The sequence below is a fragment of the Aplidium turbinatum genome, chromosome 4 (genome assembly GCF_918807975.1).
Source record: "Aplidium turbinatum chromosome 4, kaAplTurb1.1, whole genome shotgun sequence".
Lineage (NCBI taxonomy): Eukaryota > Metazoa > Chordata > Ascidiacea > Aplousobranchia > Polyclinidae > Aplidium > Aplidium turbinatum.
Window position 1 is genome coordinate 36705712 of NC_137475.1, and position 24846 is coordinate 36730557.

Here is a 24846-nt window from a genome sequence, read left to right on the forward strand (position 1 = left end):
TTAGTCTAGTCCTGCTTTGTCATGAGTTACCAAGGGGGTGGCAGGGCAGTACTTGTATACCAGCTTCGCCCATTCCTATAAGAGAAATATGTCATTAAAAATTTAATTCTCTGAGCTGGGAGACTTTACAAAAGATTACAAGACTCTTTATTTGATATCAGGCAATGGAAAGCCTAAGTCCTGTATAGGTCACTGAAACAATATGACATGTATCTGTCATAGCTTAGATGTTGATAAATTTGTAGATGCCAACACCCAACAGTCAGGCGCGGATTTATGGGGGGGGCCAGAGGGCCCGAAATTTTGTGAAAAATTGTAGAAATTGTATGTTTCCGCATCAAATGGTTTGATATGCTTCGAAACAGCTGATATTAGTCCCTCGGCATCACAATTGATGAAAATGGTTGTTTTAATGTCTATTTTATAGCATATCGTATATGTCGTAGTATCATTGTTCATATCTGTTTAGCTTTTTCTTTCTTTTTAATTGATTTTCAAATTTTCTGGCCCCCCCCGAAAAAAACTCTTAGATTTGCGCCTGCCAACAGTCAAGATGAGTTGCTTCATTCAGATCCAGCAGTGGGAAGACCAAAGGGAATAGAAAAGACATGCCAATATAGCAAGAAGACTCACTTTGGTGATCCCAGCATAGGATGAAGAAAGAAAATCTTTGGAAGCTGGATTTGAAAAGTTGATTTCAAATTGTTAGCAAGATAACCTTTACTAAGATGGTAAGAAAATATATATCATCTTAAATTTTAAGCATTTATACAGTGTGATCTGAAGTATATGTACTACAGATGAAATCGGTTAATCATATCAGCGATTTGCCAGACGTTTTGATACGATTATTCGATTATTGTTCGAAATGTGCTTAAAAAGTGCTAACTTGGTTGCATTGGGTTTTTTCACAACTGTGTCATTGTGTGGTGTAATCCTACAGCTGTTTGCAAGTCTAATTAAACTAAAACACCAAAAAAGTAGCCTAATGAGCCACATTCTACAAAACTTTAGTTTATGAATTATAAAAAGGAGAAACTCACATTTGCAATTTCTGCTGATCATAAAACACCCAAGCATTCTATGTTAAGTATTTTAATTTTTAACGCTACCTGTAGTTAAGTTACTGTGTGCAAAAGCTGAAAGTTTTGTATCAAAAAATATTAGTGTTGTGTAAGCATATTGTGAAAAGGACTTTGCCAATAAAAAGCTTGTGATCTTGTTAGTGTAAGTTCATTAATAGTTTTTAAAGTATTAAATCACTAGCTTTATTTACAAGTGCAATTTGTCTTTTATGTCTTGTTGACAACAAACTTTCTCTTTTTAGATTTCAAACAAGAAATGTACAATCCACATATCGATGATGATAATGAATTACATTGTTTGATGATTTCATTCCAGCTCCACAACAACCACTAGTTTGTCTAACTCAACATTGGAAACCTTTTCAATAAAGAAGAAACTAAGGTTGTTGGAAAGAATCTTTGAAAAATACTTGTGTCATCTGGTTAGCAAGCATTCATGGTGCTGTCGTACTGCCAGGATGAAAAACTGTGCTGGTTCTGATCAAAATGGAACAAATAAACCTGGTGATGATGAGTCAAGTCAATGTTCTGAAACAACACTTTTATCATGCATTTTCTTAGAAAGACATCTTCTTTTAAGATGATAAAAGCACATAGTATAATACCACTTCTGTCTTTAAAAGTGCTTTTAGCATACTTCGTCACTGACATGGGCAATTTTGTTGGACCAGTATTTAAGATCGCAATGGTGTTGAGTTTTCACTCTTGAGATCTTCACTTGTTTTTGAAGTAACACCTTTTTTGCTTTGCTGGCCCAAGTGCTTTTTTATATCTGGGATTACGGAAAAGCTCTTTTTCTGTCTACATCACAGCTGACGTGGTACCTGGTGTACAATGATGTTTCAGCTTGATTGTTATCATGCATTTTGCCAAACATTATTGGGTTGTTTGATGGATGATTCAAAATGTTATAAAAATATAACAAAGAACTTTAAACTCAGCCATTGGCTTAATTTGCAACTTAAAGATTTGCCGTTTCTTATATGTCCCAAGAACTTCAACTGTTGGATCTCTGTAACTTCTGCTCCTCAGCCATTTGTTGGAGAACTACTTTGTTGGTCAGGAAAGCTGCCCATGAAACTATAAAAAAAAAATTACAAAGCATTGTCAGTTACGTTTTGTTTTCTCCTATTGTTTCTGTTAGGTTGGCTCATTTTAATGCCACAATGGTTGTGGCATGCATAAAATCGAAGTTGTATAACAACCCACATTGAGAAACTTAGCAAATAATGGAAGGATATCCTTGCACAATGCACATGATTTTGTTAAAAAGATTAGCTTTAGTTCGTGTAAACTGAACGTAAATGGAATTCGTTGGTTATAGAAATGTACTGCTGGAAAAAATATCTGGAAGTAGAAGAAAGGAAAGACCCAGTATGAGATAGATGGAATGTATTGTGGAGTCATGCGTATTAACACATCCAAATTGACACATACTGGAAAAGGGTTATATATATAGTTCAACAATTATATGAAGATCAACTTGAGATCAATTTATTGGAGGAAAACAAAGTGGAATGTGTTTATTGGATAGAGTTTATTCATATGGAATGTATTAAAACTGTGGAAAAACTTTTAAGCAATGCTTCATTTTGTACCTTGTTTTAAAAAAGTGGTTCTTTGGCTGTTATGCCAGTAATGTCACAAGCATCATTTTTGGAATTTCAATATTTGCAATATTTTTAGTTTTTCGAACCAGATTGATCCTGCTCACATTTATTAGAACTTAGAATCTTGTACAAGCTGGACGCTTTCAAACAGTGGTCCTTAAAGTTTTAACGCCTCTAAATGGCAATGTCAAATTTTTGTTTATCTAGATACCCCTTTTTGAAAAAGTTGAGTTGCAAAAAAAATGTAAGAAATGAAACAGAACTGGTAAAGAAATACCCTGAAAATGTTAGTCTTTCATTTTGAAACTTTGCATACTTACATTGCCTGAAGTAAAAAGATTTAAAATTCCCCTAAGCTGAGAATTTGAAAAGTTTTAATTTTTTGCAGGGGTGAGAATAGCATCTTGTTTCTGATATGAACAATTGAACATACCAGGCCTATTCAATACCACTATTAATATATAACTAACTAATTTCACTTTAATGTAGGTGGTCATGATGTTTATTAACTCTCAAACACTGTTAATACCCCCTTGGCATATTAATGCAAAATTTAAGAACCCCTGATTTAAAAGCTTCACAAGTTCAAAAACCTGCGTATGTGCAAATCACATCGTGTTTCGTTTCACCTTATCTATACACCAATTTTCACTTTATCAAACATATCCTTGCATTCTTACCAGCATACATAAACCTCATGCACTTCTTTGTTTCCTCTGACTGACGTTGCACAAGAGAGTAGACCTATTTGGTTTACTGTTTGGACATCAACATTACAAAAGTAGGCTACCGACCAAAAGTACCGTTTGAGAAGATAGTGTACTTTATATTTATCAAAGTTTTGCAAAACGTCCTTCACAGAAGAGAGATCGATATTTTCTTTTCCGTTTTTGTTATCAGTGAAATTACGAAATATTTTTGTTGCTGAAATCATATAGCCATGTTTTGCCTCGTAGCCTTGTTTTCTTTTTTTGATATTTAAACCACAACTTTAAATAAAAAAAGATCTGGCGAAATAAATATTTGTGTCATCGAATGCAAAAACAGCATTGTACTGGGCCAGCGTCTAAGCCTATACAACCCATCAATTTGTCAACTCCGCATACTAGGCTACATTATGCTTGCTGTAACTATTCTGGCTATCCTATCTTACAGTCGTTTGCCATGCTTTTAAAACTGCTTTCTGTAACACTAGAGGCTGTCACTAAACTTTACATACAATCTTTTCCCTTTTTTTAACTCTACCAGATGAATTAACCTGGTTTTCTCCATTGATGACTCGTTTGGGTTTTAAAGTTGGATACACGACATTGCATTATTCCCCGAAAGTCAAATCTGCTTATTTTTCTTAAGCCTCAGTCGTAATCGGCTGATTGTGGTCTACTGATCAACTTCATGCAAAGTAATATTTAATTTAGCTTTATCGACCACTTGAACTATTCGCTGTTGTGCACCCAGCCCTTAGTCTCAGAGCATTTTACAAGCGAATGTTTAGTTTTTTTTTTTGCTAAACGAACGGTCTTTAATTGTAATTGCTTGCGAACCAGATTTACTGCCGAGTTTTAAACTATTAAGTTTTTGTAGTTTGCCTTTGACAGTGTCAACATGTCGCAAAATTAATTGCAAGGCAAGTTTCGACTTGACCCACGATTAGTTTCTGAGCCTGACGCGATTTTTCTTGTTTTCAATCAGCACTGCGTATGTTACGGTCTGGAGCGTAAATTATGAGTGCTGAAAGTTTTCAAAATTGATGTCACTCGCGAGCTAATTTTCATGAATTCTTTTGAGAACAGTTGTTCAGCTTATTTACTAATTTTTCTTTCGTCATAGGTAATATTTCAGCAAACGCTGTAAAAATGAGCACATAGACAGAAGTAATGCGCAAGACATCTGAGCAAAACTATTTTAAATGGCACACAGGACACTTGATCAGGCGTACAAGCAAATCAAAGAACAATCTCGTTACACATGGAGGGTCATGTCATCCATTTCTATCCAATGTGTATCTGCGGCGTCTTTCGTTCTTATCGTCGTCTCGAAGGTTAGTGCAACTTAATAATTAGGGAATTACCTTAATAGGGGTACTATGTTAGCATTGAGGTTGATGATGAAAAATAGCTTATAATGTTTATTTATTACATCACAAAAAATATTCTAAGTAAGCTTCTTGAAAAAAATTAAATTTTCTGCAGTTTTTTGAATGATAAACATTGGTCTTTTTAAAAGGTCTTAAAAAAGCTGCAAGAAAATTTGACAGACTCAACAACTAATAAAAAACCATCATTTTCACCTATGTCTACTACGAATTGTTTAAATCCATCTGATCGTAAAAATCGTCCATCTGTTACTGCAAATTGTACAAGACCCTTCATACTTGAGAATATTTCAACATCTTCTTCTTCCCCTTCTAACACAGTTAAAAAAGGAAATCGTCGATTTATTAGAAATTTTAAAAAGCAAAAGACCCCGATTAAAAAACATGTTCACATTCTTTCAGATATAACACTGACTGAAAATCAAATTGACTTACTTAGTAAAGGACTAGGTTTTAGCGTAACTCCAAAAAAGCTTGATAAATTTCAATTTACTACTGATATTAACAATATGACAAGATCTTTCAGGCTCAAAGAATTTTTCAATGATTCGTTCCATAATGAAACAACAACTGAAACAACTTCTTCTTCCATTGAACAACCACCTAATTTAAAACCCAAAAGCACGTGGACCCCACCTTCTGGTAGAAACATTAACCTTGACCATTATCTAAATATAATAAAACACGAAGCTACCAAACCCGATCAATTTCATAAATTCAACCGGAATTTAAATTCTGAAGAAGAAACTGCTTTGTTAGACTTGCAAACTCAAACTGGTAAAAACATCATTATTGTTCCAGCTGACAAGGGAGGAGGAACATGTGTTTTGTCTAGAAATGATTACATTAAGGAAGGACAAAGGCAGCTTAATGATACCCAAGTCTACAAACCTCTTCAAAAAGATTTTTCTTCACAAGTCACTAAAAAAGTCAAAAACATTGCTACTGAACTAAAAAATAAAAACTTTATTTCAGAAGAAGTCTTCAAAGGAATTTGTACAAAAAATAACAATCCAGGACGATTATACCTTTTACCAAAAATCCACAAACCTAATAATCCTGGCAGACCTATTATATCATGTAATGGGGTAGCAACTGAAAAACTATCTGAATTTGTTGACTTTCATCTCTCAAAGTTTATGAACAGATCTTTCATTTCTTCCCACATTAAAGACACCACAGACTTTCTTTCGTATTTAAATCAAATCAAATCTATACCTACAGGATCATTGCTTGTCACACTTGATGTTATATCTTTGTACACAAACATTCCGCATGAAGATGGTATCAATGCATTAGACCAAATGTTACACAGCACAAATGTTAACAACGATTTCATTACATTATTAAAAGAATCTGTTAATTGCATTTTAAAAAACAATTACTTCACCTTCGATTCTAAAAACTACTTACAACTTCAAGGCACAGCCATGGGCACTAAAATGGCTCCGAAATATGCTAACATTTTCATGGCAAACTTTGAAAACCAGCTACTTCAATCTACAAAACACAAGCCACTCTGTTACTTAAGATACATTGATGACATCTTTATCATTTGGACAACGGGAGAACAATCACTTTTAGACTTCTTTAATTTTGCCAATTCACTTCACCCCACTATTCGCTTCACATTAAACTACTCTTCAAATGAAATAAACTTTCTAGACACAACTGTACACATTATTAATAACAAAATTGAAACAGAACTTTATTGTAAACCTACAGATGCACATCAATACCTTTTACCCACCTCATGCCATCCATCTCACGTCACTAAAAATATTCCATACAGTTTAGCACTACGCCTTCGCAGAATATGCTCGACAACTCAATTTTTTGATAAACACACTCAAATTTTAAGCATTCATCTCAAAACACGAAATTACAAAACTAAAATCATAACTGATGCCATTAATAAAGCTAAAGCAATGAATCGTGAAAGTCTTCTTGAGCAACAAAGTCTAATAAAAACCACTAACTCTAAACGTATACCATTCGTCACCACATATCATCCCTCACTTCCTAACATCAAAAAAGTATTTAATAAATTTGATTACATTTTAAAAATTGATGAAAATTTGAAAACTTTATTTCCGGATCCTCCACTTCCTGCTTACAAAAGATGCCCTACTCTTCGTGATCTTCTAGTCAAAACTAACCTTAAACCTTTACATTCCACCTTGACCCCACCTGGTTTCACCCATTGTAACAGAAAAAATTGTTCCACTTGTGCTCATTCTAATCCTTGCGAAAACTTTTCCAGCAGTGTTACAAATAAACAGTTTAATATTTTCCAGTCAGTTAATTGTGATTCTTCTAACATCATTTATTTAATTACTTGCCAAAAATGTTTCCAACAATACGTTGGAGAAACTGGACGCAAATTTAAAATCAGAATTAGTGAACACTTACGAGACATCAAAAACAATAAAAACACAGCTGTTGCTTCACATTTCAACAAACAAAATCATACCACTTTTGATTTTCACGCCATTGCCATTGATAAACTTAACAAAACGTGTGAATATAGAAAAACTAAAGAACAATTTTGGATTAAAACACTTCACTCACAAGAACCTACTGTGATAAACATTAGAGAATAAACAATCTTATCACTCTTTTACTGACGATCTTTTTACTAACTACTTTTTAGACCTTCTTGTTTTGTCTATTTTCCTAATTCTCTCGTTTTAGATTTAGATGTTCTTTTCTTTCACTAATTGATTTAAACATTTCAATACGTTTTTTTCTTTACTACTCCCTTGTTCATTTTTAATTCATTTCTAATATAAAATTTTCATTATGACATCATTATTGAAATGCATTTTTACTTTTAACCTATCGTTGCTATGCCAATGTCATTGCATCTCAACATTCTTAGAATTTAGTTCTGTTTAAATTAGCGGTTCAGTTTGTTTGCATCTCAACATTCTTTGAATTAGCAGTTCAGTTTGTTTTCATCCCTTGCTATCACAATAATAAATAGTGTAGGCTATGTCATCGTTAGAAGTCAGACAAGTCAGACAAATGATAGGAGCTACAATACGTAGAAACTAGTTTTATAGTTAAAAGTTCTCTCCAATTACAATTTTAATAGATTTGAATTTTTACATGTTGATTATCATCTTATTATCTAGTGTGTTGACCTAAAGTCTTGTAGTTATGTATAATATTTGATCTTTTCTATTTCTTTACTATATTATCTACTTTTTTAACACTTTCATTAAATTTTATAACCATCTTAATAGTATATCATTCTTTATTATTGTTGCAGTTTATACTGATGAAGCCACACTTGTGTGGCGAAAGCTCTGTATTTAAATAAACCGATTCTTCTGATTTGGTGTGATATTGTTTACTTTATTTAAATTGGTCTTTTTGTCTTGAAATTTTTTAAAAATATCACCAATGCCGTTTTTGATATCTGAAAAGCAACATATTTTGTTCCATCACAAGTGTCCTGTTTCATAACTAAACTATCTTCAGATTGGTTGGAAGATTGAATCAAAAAAGTTGTTAAGTTTTTTTAGTCTCTAGGCCTACCTGTGGAAGCGTTACTGACGTACGAGAACAAAAGAAAAGTTTTTAAAGTAATGAACGCTTTACAATATCCGTACCTTTTTAATGTGATTTGAGCAAAGTGAAGACTTTGTGCCAATGGGGGTGTTGGAAACGAAGTTTTTAATCATTTTTGAAATAATGTTGTTTCTGGCATCCCTGTTATCGAGCCAGATTATTTCTTGCAAAACACAACCTTGGAAACGTCGGATGATCAGCAAACCTACTTTCGTCTTCGATAAATTGCTCGCCAATATACCCTACTGCCTAAAAGTGACAATAAATTTTTAGCTTCTTTAATTTTTATCTTTTTTCACTTTCATATTTTCTGTACATTTCAGTTCTTCTCAACGTTCGTGGCACTCCCGCACGCGGAAGGCAGTCAAGAAGCTGCATTCAAGAGGGCTAGAATGTCAATTGCCGATCCACAGTTTGCCAGTATGCTAGCAAAGCAAAAGGTTTACAATTGGACTCGGTGCACAAAACCAGTGATTGCCATTGTTGTCCCGGGTATGTCAGTTCAATAGAAAGTTCTGAAACATTAGCTAAAAGCAAATATCAGAAGCAATAAATACATCGTGTTGTTTAAAGTACAAGATCTACACTTTTGTTTGCTTCTTTAGGCTTACGTGCTTACTGCTTATGGATAATAATTTATTTTTAATAATAAATTTTAGATTGTTCATGCTCGTCAAAATTGGTATTGACAAGTGAAAAGAAGCGTTGAAGACTGCCTTAATAATAAAAGGTTACAAGATTTAGACTTGACAATGTAGAAAAGAAAAAGATTAAGAAGGACCTAAAGATTAAGAAGGCAATCAAAAAAAGATAAACGTAGGCGAAAAATGCAATGGACAGATTCAAACGGACTTGGAAAAACTCCTGTTGCAACGTTTCAAAGACAACAGCTTATTAAAAAGAATGTGGTTTTTAGTTTTTAACAACAACTTACTAACAGAGTAGCACACCTTAACTTTCGAAACATGCTCATCCATCATCATTATGTTCCTTCCTCGTATTGAGGGTTGGATACAATGCGCTATTGTTCTCGACCATGAGCTGTTCGTACTGCATTTTGATAACTTAATTTTGTCCATTTAGTGCTCAAAGAGACAATATTAGCATGATTTCGGAAAATTTGAAGAAGTAGCCCACAGACGACTCAGTTTTAACGTGGAAAAAGCTTCACTCAACAGTATATGAGACAATATTGGAGTCCAGCCCGATCCGATCACTCGAAGAGAATTCGTAAGAGGAAATAACGACTCGTGGGTTTCAAAAAGAAAATTAATAAAAATCAAGAACTTTCTGGAGGTTTGATGTTCTGTGCTCGCCCATTCTCGTTCGCTATGAATTGTTGTGTCATATTTGATTTACCATTGGATGTGCCAGCAAACATCGAAAATGGTGCTCAATTCCTGGTATTTTGTTCGGTTGCTCGATACGAACGATCAAGAGAAGTTACCGTTCATTAGCAAATGATATCACAGAAAAGCACGATTTTGAGAAAATGGATTTGTTCTTTTGATTGCGTCAGATTGAATGTTTGCGCTGTTGGTTTTCCATCCACAGTGGGAAGAGAAATGAGTGATGTGCGAAAACGTTACGTTCCAAGTGTTCATTGTCTTCTTCACAGAGAGAATCTGGCAGCGAAAAAGATACAAGAATAATGAATATTGGATATCCTTCCGTAAATTCTAAAGAAGTTTTATCAGAAGTAAACTTAAATTGTATCACTTGCAACCCACTTATTTCGTGTGTAGTATGATGAACCAGGCATGACACAATTGACTTTTTTTCCATCCAAACATTCATTAGTTTCCGTAAAGAAAGTTGTTAAAGTTGAAATTACGTGATGAAACCAGGATATTTGAAAGAAGAAAATCATGAACTTGTTAGTTTTAACAACGACTTAGGCTATCAAGTTTTTTTTTAAGCTATGTTTTAGTCATATCAAGCATTAATGCATTCGAAGTTAAAATATGTTTGTGGATGTGTCGAATCAAAAGTGGGAGTTTGGCTGTGTTTTCCCCAATAGATTTATTGATGGAAAAAAGACTTTACAGGCATTTGTCATTCCTTAATCACTTCACTTCATTTGTGAAATGGATCGATGTTTTTCATTCAAAAAAGATAAACATTGAACCGAGTTGAAGATTTCTTTGGTAATTTTTGAGGTTGGTTCGGAAATGGAGTGTATTACTGAACGGTTGATTGATCTGTAAGGTCGATAAATGTGGACATTGGAGAAACAAGTTTTAAAAAAATTGTATAAATATTAGGCTAATATTTAGCAAATGGAACCTCATCTTTCTGACCTTTGAGAGCACGCAGCAATATCTCTTCTTTTTTCCGTTGAATATTTGCTGAACTTTTACCATTGGTTGTAATTGTTGGACTGTTGGGGTTACAGCCTCCCTTCTAGTGTGTGTAGCAGTTTTATCTTCAGTGGTCCTAAGCATCGTTGACCTCATTTGCTAAACGTCCATAAAAACATTCTCAAGAATAGTGAAAGTATTTAACAAGCTCCTTGAAAAGTGCATTTTCGTTTAGGAAATGAGAACTGATATTTTCTGAAGAACCTATAAGAAAACAAGTCTTGTTCAGTAATTCATACATTCTGTTGTGAATTAGGTTATATTTACTAGGCTATATACTTAGTTAGATCCTGATCCATCTGTTATCTTCATATTTGTACTTTTTCTGAACATCGAGGTTTAGACCACTACTGATGAAGAGAATGTCACTGTGCGTGAATACTAGAGAGGTTGTTTATTTTACTAGCGATACTTATCAGGGCACATCTACAGATATGGACATCTCAAAAAGTAGCACCGCGTGATACAAAAGAAAGGAAGCAGAAGTCGACAAACATAAACAAAACATAATGATAAAAGACGATGAAGAAGCTTGGAAGACTGTGATCAGATCAAACCCACAATCATCAGCCCTCATTCGATGAAGCATTACATATGACGCATTTTGGTGCTGAATGTTATACATTTGTACATTCCAATGGTATATTAAACAATAAATACTATTAATACAATTTTGGTAAAGAGGTGACTTTCTTCAACCATAGACAGATAAAACCAAGCAACCACACGGCACTTAACATAATACATTAAATTGTAATTGTATTATAAACTCAGCAACAGTAGAGGAATACAAGTTAAGGATTTGCGAAAATTGGAATAGTTAGGAAGAAAACTTGTGAAATTAAAACTTGACGTCAGGTATTTGGAAACGTGTACCGAATTGAACATTTGCCCATTTTTTTTTTAAATTTAAGACGCTGAATCTTAGCGTTTGGAAGAACCCTCAGGATGCATTTCGTTTTTCAATTCATTGTGTAGATCAGTTATTTATTTTCAATGTAGATGTAAAATCAGTTATTTTCGTTACTTGAAAAGGGCTAGCATGTGTAGTGTAATTGTGTATGGCCGAAAACGTTCGTAGTTTATAGTTTATGTTCATTGTTCAGTTTAAAATACTATTAATACTACAATAAGTGCTCAATGCCAAGCAAAAAAGCCAAGCAGAGCAAATTACATCAAATATAGTTATTTCTAAAACCTCTACACTACAGCCTGTTTCAGTGTTTCACCCTAAAAGGGGGATCATCAGAAGGTCCTGTAAAACATGCAAAAGCAATAAATCGGTAATGCCTGAAAAGATATTAAATATTATAATCATAATTTGATCTAAAAAAAAAACTCAGAATTACAAAGGGCTACCTCCATCGGTTACTCCTAAAGCCTCAATTAAGACGTTCAAATGGAAACCAAGCAGATTGGTAACAACATCTGTAACGTTATAAAGAAGAAAACTGCCAATGGTATATTATGCCGTAGTTGTAAAGCTTTTGTCAGGTTACTGCCATGTCTTTGTCCCGAGCAATGCCCAATGAGAGCATTATGACCGTTTCATCAGTCAGTAGGACTGCTTGTTGCATTATCCACCAGTGCATTATTGGCCTCTAAAATGAATTTAACATGTTTTAGGTGATGGCAATTCACTATGCCATGCTGTAGCTGTACATATTTGTGGACTCACAGATCAAGTTTTATTTTTTCGTCGTTGTCTCAAGAATACATGTGAAAAGCAAGCAAGTAGAAGTTCTCCACTTTTTCTTCGTTGGAAGCATTATACAACACAACAGTGTGAACAACTTGGAAAAACATGGACAGACGAGGTGACTGAAACTCTGTGCCTGTGATCATAGGCGCCGACTTTTATTTTTGCACGGGGTGGCGGTAGCACAATATGGCAACCTAAAAACTATCAAACTGCATGTTTTTGTTTGATTTTTACTAAGCGTGTTTCGTAGATGCAATTGTCTTTTCACACCTGATTTGTAGCTCGACAATTTACAAAGCAACTTTAAAACAAAGCACAGGAGGTATGTCGTGAATTTTATTGTTACGTTGCTTGTCTGACACTTAACATTTGGCAAAAGTATTTTTGCGAACAGCAGCTCTGTCAATCCAACTGCTAATCAGCTGGTCAAGTTGTAACCGTGAAGCTTCAGCTTGATAAACATTTAAAATTAGGACGTGGTTCAATCGCTGTTGCGTCATGGTAGATCGCAAGTAGGTTTTTATGTGCCTGAGTGCACTAAATGATCACTCCGCCTCGCAGGTGGTGGAAGGCAACGATAAGTATATTTTCACAACGCAGACCACGTTTGGAAGCATTAATGAAATTGTTTCATTGCTTGCAAATAGATCAAGCAGTTGCGACATAGTTGAAACAAAAATCTGTTTGCTGTTGAAAACTTTCCAGCTGTTGCAATTCCAGACGCAGAAGCGTTGGGTTTATGTCTTCTTTATTTTCTATGATGTAATAAGCAACTCCTATGTCAGACCAATAAATTCTCGCCTCAGACTTTTACAGGACGACTTTTCGTAATTTTTTCTATGATGTAACAAGCAACTCCTACAGCATGTCAGACCAATAAATTCCCGCCTCACAGTTTGTCACGCATTGACACGCAATGTTATTGCATGAAGTAGATAACAAAGTACAGTAGAAATTAAAGCATGAAGTAGATGACAGTACACTCCAATTAAAATCGGAAAATAATTCAAAATGCAAAATCTTGAGTAATTAAAAAAGGTTGCTTTCATTATTGGGAATTGGCAGGGGGTGTAGCTTTCCTCAAATATAATCATATAAACGTGTAAATTTGCAGAACGTTAAAACTGCTACTTTACTAAGTGCACTATTTAAATAAAACTCAAAAAGTTTCAAAAATTGCATTTTTTTAATGAAATTTGAAAATAGATATTCATTTAGGGCAGGGGTTCTTAACCTTTTTTGTCTCGTTTACCCCTTGCCAAATGATAAAAGTAAAATTTACCCCCACCGTTTTGGTGGCCCATTGTGATGTCATCGTGTCCAGTCAACCATGCGAAAAAATGCAAAACATCTTTTTTTGTCTGGATTTACCTTGGCAAATATCAAAAACAAGCTGTTTATTTGCCGAAGACACGATTGTTCTTGACGGGGTCCTGTGAAAAATAATGTCTACTCAAATGACTTTTGTGCTTTCTTTCCACGAACAATTTTGGAGATTCTTGGAACAGTCGTTGAAAGAGCTACTCGCATGTTGTCTTTGGGAACTAAGCGAGATAGATGTTTTGTTTTAATAGTCAACAATGAAGAGAACCCTGCTTCACACAGATAAGTAGTAGTTGGAAAAGGTATAATAACTTCAAATGCACGCTTAGTCAGCGTAGGAAACTCTTCGACTAATCCACACCAAAACTTGGAAAAGTCACCATTGCACGATAAGAATTTGGAACAAAGCGTTGTTGAACATTGAAGATCAATCAATTCATCTTTGCAAAGATCGTCGTCAGCAATACTTTCTAACTTGGCTTCGAAGGAAGGAGTTATCCAAAGAGCAGTACCGCAGTACTGTTAAAACTTTCACCTTCGAAGTAACCGTCAAAGTTCTTTTTTAAGGCGGCAAGGTGCTGGCATATTTCGACTTCGAGATCAGAAATCTCGTCGCGACTTCTACTGATTTTCCAATCATCAAATGTTGGAAAATTTGCGTAAATATGAGTACTAAAAATTTCCTTTTTGAACTCTTGTACTCTACAGATCTAATTTTGTCTGAAAGCCCTGAATTTTATCATGTAGGCTAGCCTACATCTATAATGGTAACACTTTTCCTTGCATTTGCATATTGAGCTGGTTCAAACTTGAAAAAATGTCTGTTAAGTAAGCCAATACACCAATAAATTTGTTGTCGTCAAAGTGCTTACTCAACGCGGATTTGCGTTCTCGAAGAAAAATCTCGATTTCACCATGTAGTTCGAAAACTCGAGACAAAACAAGACCCCTACAGAGAGCCACCAAACTTCGGTGTGATATAGGAGAACAGAGTGTTCTGATCCCATCTGATCACAAACCACTTTGAAAAGACGATGATTAAGAGCACGTGCCCTGATAAAATTCACACATTCAACCACATGCTTCAATACTGCTTTCAAATATTCTGGAAGGGTTTCACTTGCCAGTGCATGTCGATGAAGGGCACAGTGAGTAAAAATGATGTTAGGTGCGCGTTTTTTTTCTCCAGAGTAGTAAAGCCAGACTTAGTACCGAGCATAGAAGGGGCACCTTCTGTGCAAAGTAAACCCACATGATTCCAGGATATATTATTTTGTTAAAAGAAATTGTCCATTTTTTCCAGTATCCATTTTTTCCAAAAATGTAACACACATACGCTGCTGAATGAAACTGGTAGTCTACTTGCGTGGAGATAAAAGAAAAAGACGAAAACTTACATTAAGCATAAATTTGAATCAGAATCGAGTGCAACACTACCAGTTCTTCAATAACTGAAAAACTAAAGTTTGCTTTAACTTATGAGTCAGTAAATTTACCCCCTCGGTAGGTGAAATTTACCCCCAGGGGGTAAATTTACCCCCGGTTAAGAACCCCTGATTTAGGGAGTGGAGCTATCAATCATCCAGATAAGTTTATTTCCAAGTATTTTATAGCTGTCATGATTTATAGCGATACTATGAGCAGTTTAAAAATTTTCAAAAAAGATTTTTGAGGGAGGCAATGGAAAGATCGTATTTTATTGATTAATAAATCCCATTGTAAACCTAACGTAACAATGACTTATGACAAGTAACAAATAAAACGATCGCAACAACAACAAGGAAAAAACTTGTAGCCACGTGTTGCGTAATCTTCACGTAGCTTGCTTGATGTTTCGCTAGTATCATGCTTGTGACAAAACAATCATTTTGTTTGCAATACTGTATTGGTTCACCTCTTGCTTCACGTTGACTTGAAGCGAAAACCAATGATCAAAAAAAGATTTAAACTTCCGTTCAAATTACATTTATTTGCAGTAAGTAATGTAACCTAAACGGGGTGGCTGCCACCCCGCCATAGCGGTTACGGGGTGGCGTGGCCACCCCGTAAGTCGGCGCCAGTGCCTGTGATAATCGGCTACTTTGCTTATGCCAATATGCGGTGATTGAATGGTATAATATAGAAGCTGTTCGTAACCAGTTTAAACGATCTTTGCCTGCTCGAGTCATTTCAACTGATAGATTACATTTTCGATGAACGCCTACAATCCCTACATCACTCTTTTTCAAATACGTAGGCTACAATAGAAAATTTTTCCAATATATTTTGACTCAGCCTAGTTGATTAGAATGCTCTTCAATATGATTTTATTTTTTCTCAGTTAGTAAAACTGTCTTGTATAATGTATATACTTTGTATTATAAGCCTGCGTATGGCTTAATCTGACACGTTATAGTCGTTTTTTGTGCACTGTTGCTGTGAAGACAACGACAAACGCTTGTGATTTTCCATTTACTCACAATTGTTGTAAGAACTATTTTATTCAAGTTCGAAACGAAGAAAAATAATCAAACGGAAATGGCTAACTACCTCATCATCATCATAATCCATCGTCGGTTTGTTCCCCACAAGTGGGGGTGGCCGATTGTTTCCGCGCAGCAATTACCTGCAAGTTTAAATTAATTACTAAAAAATCAAATAAAAGTCAGTCAAAAATAGTTTGTGTTGTTGAAAGTTGAATAATTTATGTTTTTATAAATTTATACATAATTGAATAACATGATACGCTCTTCTCGTGTAAAATCAGCTAAACCATCACAAGGTGTTTCAGGTGATTATCCGCATTTATGAAAAAGCCAGTCATGTCTGATTGTTGAAACGTTGGAATAAATACGTATCACATGAAACACATTTATTTTATATCAGAAGATTGTATCATATTGAAATGCCTGGTGAACAGTTTCATTTAAACTTATTCTTAATTACTTATTTCTCTTCAGAGTCTGGAACGTGGTTGGTCAAATATTTGTAAAAATGCCTTTACTACTCCAGTGGAGTCGCGCTCACAGAGAAATTCACAATCAATTTATTCCGCACTTTCCCAATTTCATATCTTTGTCATGGCTCAAATTTCTCGACGGCCTATCATTGTAGTAGGCCTGGAGGATAATGGTTAGTATAAGTTTTCGAAAGATTAGTGAAAAATCCTGATTCTTCCTGAAGTTTGTGGTGAAGTACTAGCGTTTGAGAGTGACAAGCATAACTTGTTGGGAAATGCAGCTTATGGTGGCTTTGCTTTTTTTGGTAGAGATGATTTTGTTTTTAAGTTCGTAATAGCCTACGGTTTAGTTTAAGCTTGGTCCAATGACATGTTAAGCCACTGCACCATCTTTTGTTACTGAGAAATACTGGTTAGAGTATCTGGGTACATTGTGTGGTTTCTTCAAGGTTTATTTAAACTGCCTTCTCAGCGCTGACGACGTGAGCGTTGAAAGTCACAAATACAGTATATTGCCTGATGACCAGTCCGATTCTGTATTAAGTGAGCGTAAAGGTTTTAACAAATTTATACAAACTTCTTAGTTCGATTAGTTTTTCATTTTAAGGAATTAGTATGATCATGTTATTGTTTTTATCAAAGGCTAAACGTGTGAAGCCATCAAGAGGCATAACAAACCGTCTATTGATTTTTTTACTAATCATTTTGTCGATTTTTTTTAGATTTCAAACCATCGATATACCTTCCGGTAATGATACCAGTCAACGAATGTGTCCGTTGTCCAATGTATCTTGCTTACAACAAAGGACATTTTGCTCCATTGGTAATTGTCGATGAAACAACAACAGGTGTGTTCCCGACTGTGATTCGACTACGTATTTAGCAATCTCTGGAAAAATTTTGATTTGAGTATATGATATTCACTTGACTGTTACCTGGTTTCAGTGCCCGAATCGTAATGCAATTTGCATTTCAGAAACACAATTTCGTGATTTGTGCGTGCCAATTACCGACAAGAACTTCAAACAGTTTGAGTTTCCATATTTATTTGAAAACGAGGATGGAATGTCATTGTTGAAATCATACGTTACCAAAACTGATATCACATATACCACTGAACATGAAATTCTTGAGGTAACTTACTGCTTGGTTGAGTTAATGTTATTTCGTATGGCAAGAAAACGTCTCGTGTAGTTTTCTTCTCAAGCTAGCATTCCAACTAATTTGTTGAAGCTGATTTTTCCATGAAAAAAAGCTACCAAACTAAGGCTACTTATTTCCTACTTTTCGTTATTTCTTTGATCGTTACATGAAAAATGTTTTATATTATACAGTTGGCTACGTTGGTAGTTAATTTTACTTAGTTTTACGTTAGTTGAAATACTGGTGGTGTTTGAGGAATTCGACAACTGTGATTTTCAACACTAGTGAGAAGTAATAGTAAAGTTTGTTTTCAACCATTTCTGTGCCACTGTATCCATTCAGTGAAGATACACCAAAGTTTCAAACTTGTGGAGTGTGGCCCATCAACTTTTATTAAACTTTCATTGCATTGCCCGAATTCCTAAACCTATAGAGCTTTTGGACGATTTAATTCTATAAAGATATGTCGAAAAATTATAATACATGTTACACCAGTTTGATTGCAAAATATCGTCAATGAAAGCTCCATAATTGGCGATTTTCAGCCAACTGTATGTAAATACCAACATCACTTCAACGCGGTGCAGACGTGGAAACACCAGAATATGATTCAAGTAGGCTAATGAAGCTCTGGTCCTACCAGCTTCACCAATCACCCGCTTGTGTGAAACCATTGATAACGAAGCGTTGAAAAATACACGCTATGAAATAAAATTTTTGTTACTTCAGGTACCTGCAGTTAGGTTTCCTGAAGGTGAATCTTCTCCCGATCGTTCTGTTATTAATCCAAATTCATTTTTTAAAATTTGTTTCAATCGTTTGTCGGAAGGCGGGGGAGCAGCAGACGTGTTTAATTTATGGAAATACGTGCTTGAGTTGCAAAGTCAATTTGAAGATGAATTGCCAGTTGGATTTACTTTTGATTATCCTGTCCAGGTGAAATGGTATTTCATTTGTACTTTTGGTATCTTAGTTAGTTGGAATGTTGTTGTGTGAGTATGTGACTTCCAACGGCGTTGATTATTTTAGACTTCGAGAAAGATCTTTTCGATAACAGAAATTGACAAAAATGTGAAATGAAATTTAAAGTTGAAATGTGCTTTAAACCAGTTTAATTGTGACATCGCATTAAAATTTATTTGCTTGAGCATGGTGGAGATTTTATTCCAAGATTTGAGCGATTTTTGCTTTAACTCGCTTGTTTTGCTGAAAGACTGATAACGTCAACGATATTGCTTTCCGACGAGAAAATTATGTTTGTTTTTTTCAAAAGTAGTTTTATTTTTATGATTCTTTTTCTACCATCTAGGTTTTAGATTCTAAAACGATACTACTGAACTTTTTCAAATAAATTTATTAGCATAGCAGGCTTAAATTATTGCAATATTTTCAATTTAATGTGTTCACTGTGGTTGTTGGTTTGGATTACTCTTTGTTAATGGCCGTACATTCTTAGTTAGTTTTTAATCAATAAAGATAGTTTCGATATGTATGGAGTTCTTACCAAAGAAACGCCATGCTTATTATACTGTATTATAATTTGAAAAGATTCATCGTATTGGTAAGACTAGTACCTTCAAATGACCTTTCGAAAACGCTCTGATTTCAGCCTTTAAGTTCAAGTTACCAGCCGGAAAGTGAAGCTGAAGATGAATCCGATGGCAGACGAACAAACACTCAAACTCGCGCTGTCGTCAGCCGATCTTTAGAACATTCTAGAAATACGGTCCGAGCATTGACCAATAAAAATCAAAAAACAATTAATTCACTCCTATCAGAATCTGACCTTAGTTTGGAAGGTGACAATACAATGGTTTCAAAAGTGTCAAGCAGAGAAAACACAACCAGCGTGCAGACGAGTGGAGAATCTGGTTACGATTCTGAAAATATGTTAAGAGTTTCAATACCGCATCGCACGTCTGAGCAAAACATGTCAATTACATATACCGGCCCTCCTAGCGAACATTCTTTGGAATCTAATGTTATCTCTGAAGTAACGTCTCGTGACCGTTTTGGAGAATGTGACGATATCGAACATGATTGTGAAAGGTGAGAGATATTTCTATATCATGTTCATATGAATTCATGTAATTGTTGAGCGATGCTTTGCGAGAATCGAAACATTCTACTTTAAGCGGAATCTAATTCACTGGATGTATCAGTCAATCAAAACACCTTTTGTTGACTTTGATATTGAACCCAATATGTTTACCTTTTAGTGGCATGGATGAAGACCTTTACTCGAGTGGCAGCACTCCAGGTAATAGAGCTTATAAACTTTTCTTTTTGGCCGACTGTTTGCTCAATTTTAACAAACTACTGTCTTTTCCGTTTGATTGCAAAATGCCGATGTTGCATATTACTGTGTTTACCATTTACGTGATATTTGATGCATTGGCATCACTGCAAATAGTTGGACGACACTGTTCAATTCAGTATAATGTTCAGGCCCTTGCTGGTAAATGGAAATAAAATGATATTCTGTGAATCTGACGACAATTTAATTTGTTTAAAATATAGGCTATTGGTGTTAACGTCGACGAAAACGTACAAAAATGCCGCGAAAACAAAAATGTTAAATCACTTTCGTTAAATCCCCGCAACGTGGTTGACCAAAACATTTTACAAACTCTGTTCTGATGAGCCGTGGCATCCCCCTGCGTCGAAAAGGTTTTAAATACTGTACTGGTGGTACCTCAGAAGTGAGCTGCTATATGCATTCAAAGCAAGTGCAAGGCAAATTGAAGAGATAAATCCACTCAAGCGAAACTACAGTAGAGTGAAATAATAAGATGGATTTGCTCTGCAAAATCAAGCAAGTGGAATTCAATGACAGATCTTTGAAATATGTCAATCAAGACAGTGAAAGAAATATCTTCAGACAGAAGCAGACTATGTTCATCTCGTTTGATATGGTTGGGACAGTTGAATCGCATGTCCGACTGGGTATGGCCCAAGAATGTGTTTTACATAGTTCCTGGTCCGAAGTTCAAGTCAGAAGAAAAAGTGAATGCATGACGTAAACAAGGATCTTGGGGAGTTGCTACTCGAATGCAGAACCGCGCACGATCGTGGTATGTAGGGAAGCACAATCTGCTCAAAACATTGGAATCGCATGACATGCCGTCCAACTCACAAACCTGAGGAACCTTGAACAGTTTGCAGTGGTAGTGACCTTCTTCTACGTCATCAGCAAGCTTTGCCTGGTCTGACTTTAACAATGAGCATCAACGCTGGTCCTATGACTATACCACAATACATGATACATACGTAGAATTGCAGATATTAAATTTTATGTTTAATGGTGAAGTTTTATTTGTATTCAGCTTTGGTTAACTTACTGGCAAAGAACTGTATGTAACGAATAAATGCGGACTTGTCGCAAACATTAAGATCTTGAATTTTTTACTGATAACTCTTCTACATTACATTGACCAATGGACAGCTTCCAACAATCTTTTCACTGATCAAAATCTAATTATGTCGTTTTTTGTATTCTATGAAAACTTTAGAATGTCTCCAAACCGAACTAATATCATTTTATGTTAATTTGTAGTCATGGAACAAATGGAGAACGACGCACTCGATCGTGGAAATACTTTTTCTCGAAGTTTATCGAGTGGAGTGACGGTTCAGTGCCAATCTAACAATCACGTCAAAGTGTTAAATTGCTCGAATATATCTTTTACCGTGTTGAAATTGACATCGTGCGATAATCTCAAGCAGGTAACTACTGATTGAAAATGAGAATCTTTGAGCTTTAGCCTGTATGAATACAACAAAACTTAAAATTCAAACATTGAACTTTTCTTTTGTAAAAGTTTTATACACTACTGGTTTATCTGCTTCGTTAAAGCGTTGTGAAGTGAGTTCTGCACTTCTGGCATTCTTCATAATGCAAGTCTTCAAGTTGCAGTCGTTGCAAATTTAATTTAACAGTTAATGATTCGTCATAGCACATGACTGGGGAACTGTGTTCCGAAAGCTAGTGCAATTCGCAATTACCACAGCGAACTCGCAGCATCAGGGTAGAACAGGTCGTTAAAATCTACACTGTGAGGTAACAGTTGATGGTTCTGAACGATTTTTGCGATTACGTTTCTGTGAAAATTTTTGAAAATCATTAATTTGTAATTTCATACATTTCATGTCGTTTGCGTTTTTTTTTTTTTTTTTTTTTTTTATCTTTGCCTTGAGCTTCTGGGGACTTCCAGTTTTAATCACTAACGGTAAAATTTTTCAGGTATCAGTTATGTTGGAAAAGCGTGGTTTAAGAGACAACGATAAAGTAGAATTACGTTTCGAATCGGACCCTCAACTTGATGTGGTGTACACTCACACGATCAGTGATGTGCTGGACATGGAGTTAACAAAAATACAAGAACATGTATACCGGCTTCATATCTACCTTCCCAATACTGTAATAAGTAGAAATCCTACGCCTGAAGCGGTAATTACCTTTAATTTTTCTTTAGTACTGTATCACATGCTTTTGATGCTGATCAAATTGAAAGCTGTTTGTACGATTAATGAGCTTTACTTACTTTTTTGTTCGAAACAAGCGGTAAATTATTTTTGATTTTTTATGTTAGAAGATATTCAGGTAATTTATGGTATGTCTATTTTATGATACTGAATCTTCTAATTGAACTGTAAGAAAAATACAAAAATTGGATTTTGTTGAATACAGGAACCGTGATATTAAAGTGTCAAAACGTTTCAACTCGAAGTTGCCAGTAAAGAAGTTTGTTATATTTCTGAACATTTCACTCAAGAAATGTATTTATCGCAAAATGAAACTGTGCTGTGTTGCTGCGAAACATTGATGGGGCGTTGTTGTATTGAACGGTGACTGGTAAGTATACCAGCACGACGTACGAATGGGCGTCGGTTTGACACCCAGTAAAGCTCGCGCTCTTGGCGAAAGAATTAAACGGTGTGGACTGTGGACACGCAAGATTGACTGCCAGTAATCTAACTGTTTGACAACTACGCATAATCCTGGATTCAACAAATAGAAACCAATAAATCGTATTTCCAGGATTTACCAGAAGCTATGAATCCGGTGAACGACCAGTCCGACAGCCATTATGTAGATATTGAGGATCATCCAAATAAATGCAGAACTGCTGGTGAGCGAGTTGATTTAAATTCTCACACTGGTCAGTTTAATGTAATTCGCGGTAGGCTTTTCAACTTATAAAAATATGTTGTTCAGTCAAAAAAGATTAATATTCAACCGTTGTTAATCATCCTTAACAGGTTGCAATGGCCGAGCGATAAGGAAGTACCGATACTTGTGCAGTTCGTGTCACCAAGCTTGGCGGGAAATGTTAAATCGCAATGCTGAAAGCTCTGCATCTTTTAGTTATATCGATTCAGTGGTGAGTGTCGAGGCCCCTCCAAGTGATGGCCGCTGCGCAATCTCCGGTTGCTCGAATGAAGGTGAAGACAGATATTATGGGTTTTGCGAAACTTGCTTTCACACTCCCGCGATATAACACTGAAGTTTTCCTTGCATTGATGGTGGACATTTTAGTTTCGTTTTTCAAATCTGTTATTCAAACAATTCTGGTTCGGTTACATGTACTTTGTACTGTGGTTTAAAACAGCTATGCTTTATTCGGAATTTTTTTGAAAAGAAAAATTGTAAAATATTGCTTTGTTTTGTGCACATTGTAAAAGCTCAAGGCATTTAAAGGAGGCATGCTACGTTACTTTCATTTTATTTAAACAATTGTTTGATATATTATGTATTGTCTGCCAGTGGCTGCCTAAAAATTAGGTGGATCTTGAGACAGGTCCTACATAAACATTTCTCTCTCTTTGGACTACTACCTTAACGGGGTGAGAGAGTTTCCGTGCCTCAGTGACCTCTAGAGCTGTACTGGCGGGAGCTAACTGCTCCCAGAAGGGTCGCCCATGCCAGGTTGGTGGAAAGGTAGAGGCCAGACAAAAGGTAGTCCAAAGTAGGGGAAAGGAAGATATAGTGATATACCCTCCTTACAGAAATGTACAAAAAATCCTGGCTCAGCCACTGCTTTCTTGACAGATTGTGATACAAGCTATTAAATATCAAACTGCTTTTTTTCAACATAAAATTTCATGAATTTTAAAAGCAAACTACTTTATAGCATTTTATATGCACAAGCCTCCTCAGTGTAATTGTACAAACCTGTGACACAACTGGAGGCCGATGCTATGTTTATTGCATTACCAATAACTGATTAATTTTGATCTTAATTATCTTTTCTATGATGAGTGAAATCATAACTAATGATTTTTAATTTTAACTATTTTTTCTATGTTGACTGAAATATGTCGTCTTAACAAAAATTGCTTACTGACAATGATATGTTGGTACAACAATGTTTAATGGAGCTTCACGCACCACGCACAGAACGATTCAAGAAAGTTTCCTAATTTAGTTGAATTATATAGAAATCATGCCTTTGCGTTTACATGCTACAATGAAGTGGCGCCCCCAGAAAATTTTGAAAAATTACTTTGAATTTGGTGCATTCTGAGAGCAGTTTCAACAAAAATGTGGGTACGATTGAATATTCCTGTAAAATGGTGCTGTCCGGTGGCATAGCAAAAGGATAAGATCATGTTTTCTTCGGCATTTTTCGGAAATAAAGCTAAGTCTCTATGTTTTCTTGTTGCTAATTCTTGGCTGAGATATTTGAATGTTTGGTAGGCTATTGGCAAAACTCTCTTTTAATGCAGTTTCGTTTAAAATTAGGCAAACTTTGTTTTAGAGACATTAAGAAACTGAAAGCTTCATTCTCAATATCGTGACGTCACACGCGTGCTAAAGGAAGGTTGAAACCCCAAACCACCCCCCCTCCCGGCTACGCCACTGCTACAATGCATAAGCTACATCAGACTTAACAACCATTGTTTTGTATGAAATCAAAGACTCTGAAGTCAAGTCAAAATGAATCATGCCACGAATCAGATTTACATTTACACTCTGAAAATAAGTTGTTGGAAATCAGCGTCAACATTTTC

General features: G+C 35.3%; 1 protein-coding gene across 7 annotated transcripts in view; it reads left to right on the plus strand.

Moving 5' to 3' along the window:
* The window catches only part of LOC145769332 (uncharacterized), a 38696-nt gene extending 14511 nt beyond the window's left edge, over nucleotides 1-24185 (plus strand). The window contains exons 3-16 of one of the 7 annotated variants that reach the window (XM_082580934.1): nucleotides 572-731; nucleotides 1328-4736; nucleotides 8690-8858; nucleotides 12353-12543; nucleotides 16691-16862; nucleotides 17412-17537; nucleotides 17666-17823; nucleotides 18562-18768; nucleotides 19442-19881; nucleotides 20052-20092; nucleotides 21389-21558; nucleotides 22076-22282; nucleotides 22874-22964; nucleotides 23095-24185. In XM_082580934.1, coding sequence (XP_082437060.1) covers nucleotides 4605-4736; nucleotides 8690-8858; nucleotides 12353-12543; nucleotides 16691-16862; nucleotides 17412-17537; nucleotides 17666-17823; nucleotides 18562-18768; nucleotides 19442-19881; nucleotides 20052-20092; nucleotides 21389-21558; nucleotides 22076-22282; nucleotides 22874-22964; nucleotides 23095-23333 — 2343 coding nt within the window. In that variant the 5' untranslated portion in view covers nucleotides 572-731; nucleotides 1328-4604 and the 3' untranslated portion in view covers nucleotides 23334-24185. The other 6 variants (XM_082580936.1, XM_082580938.1, XM_082580935.1 and 3 more) reach the window with 6 other exon arrangements.
* The last annotated feature ends 661 nt before the right edge of the window (nucleotides 24186-24846 follow it).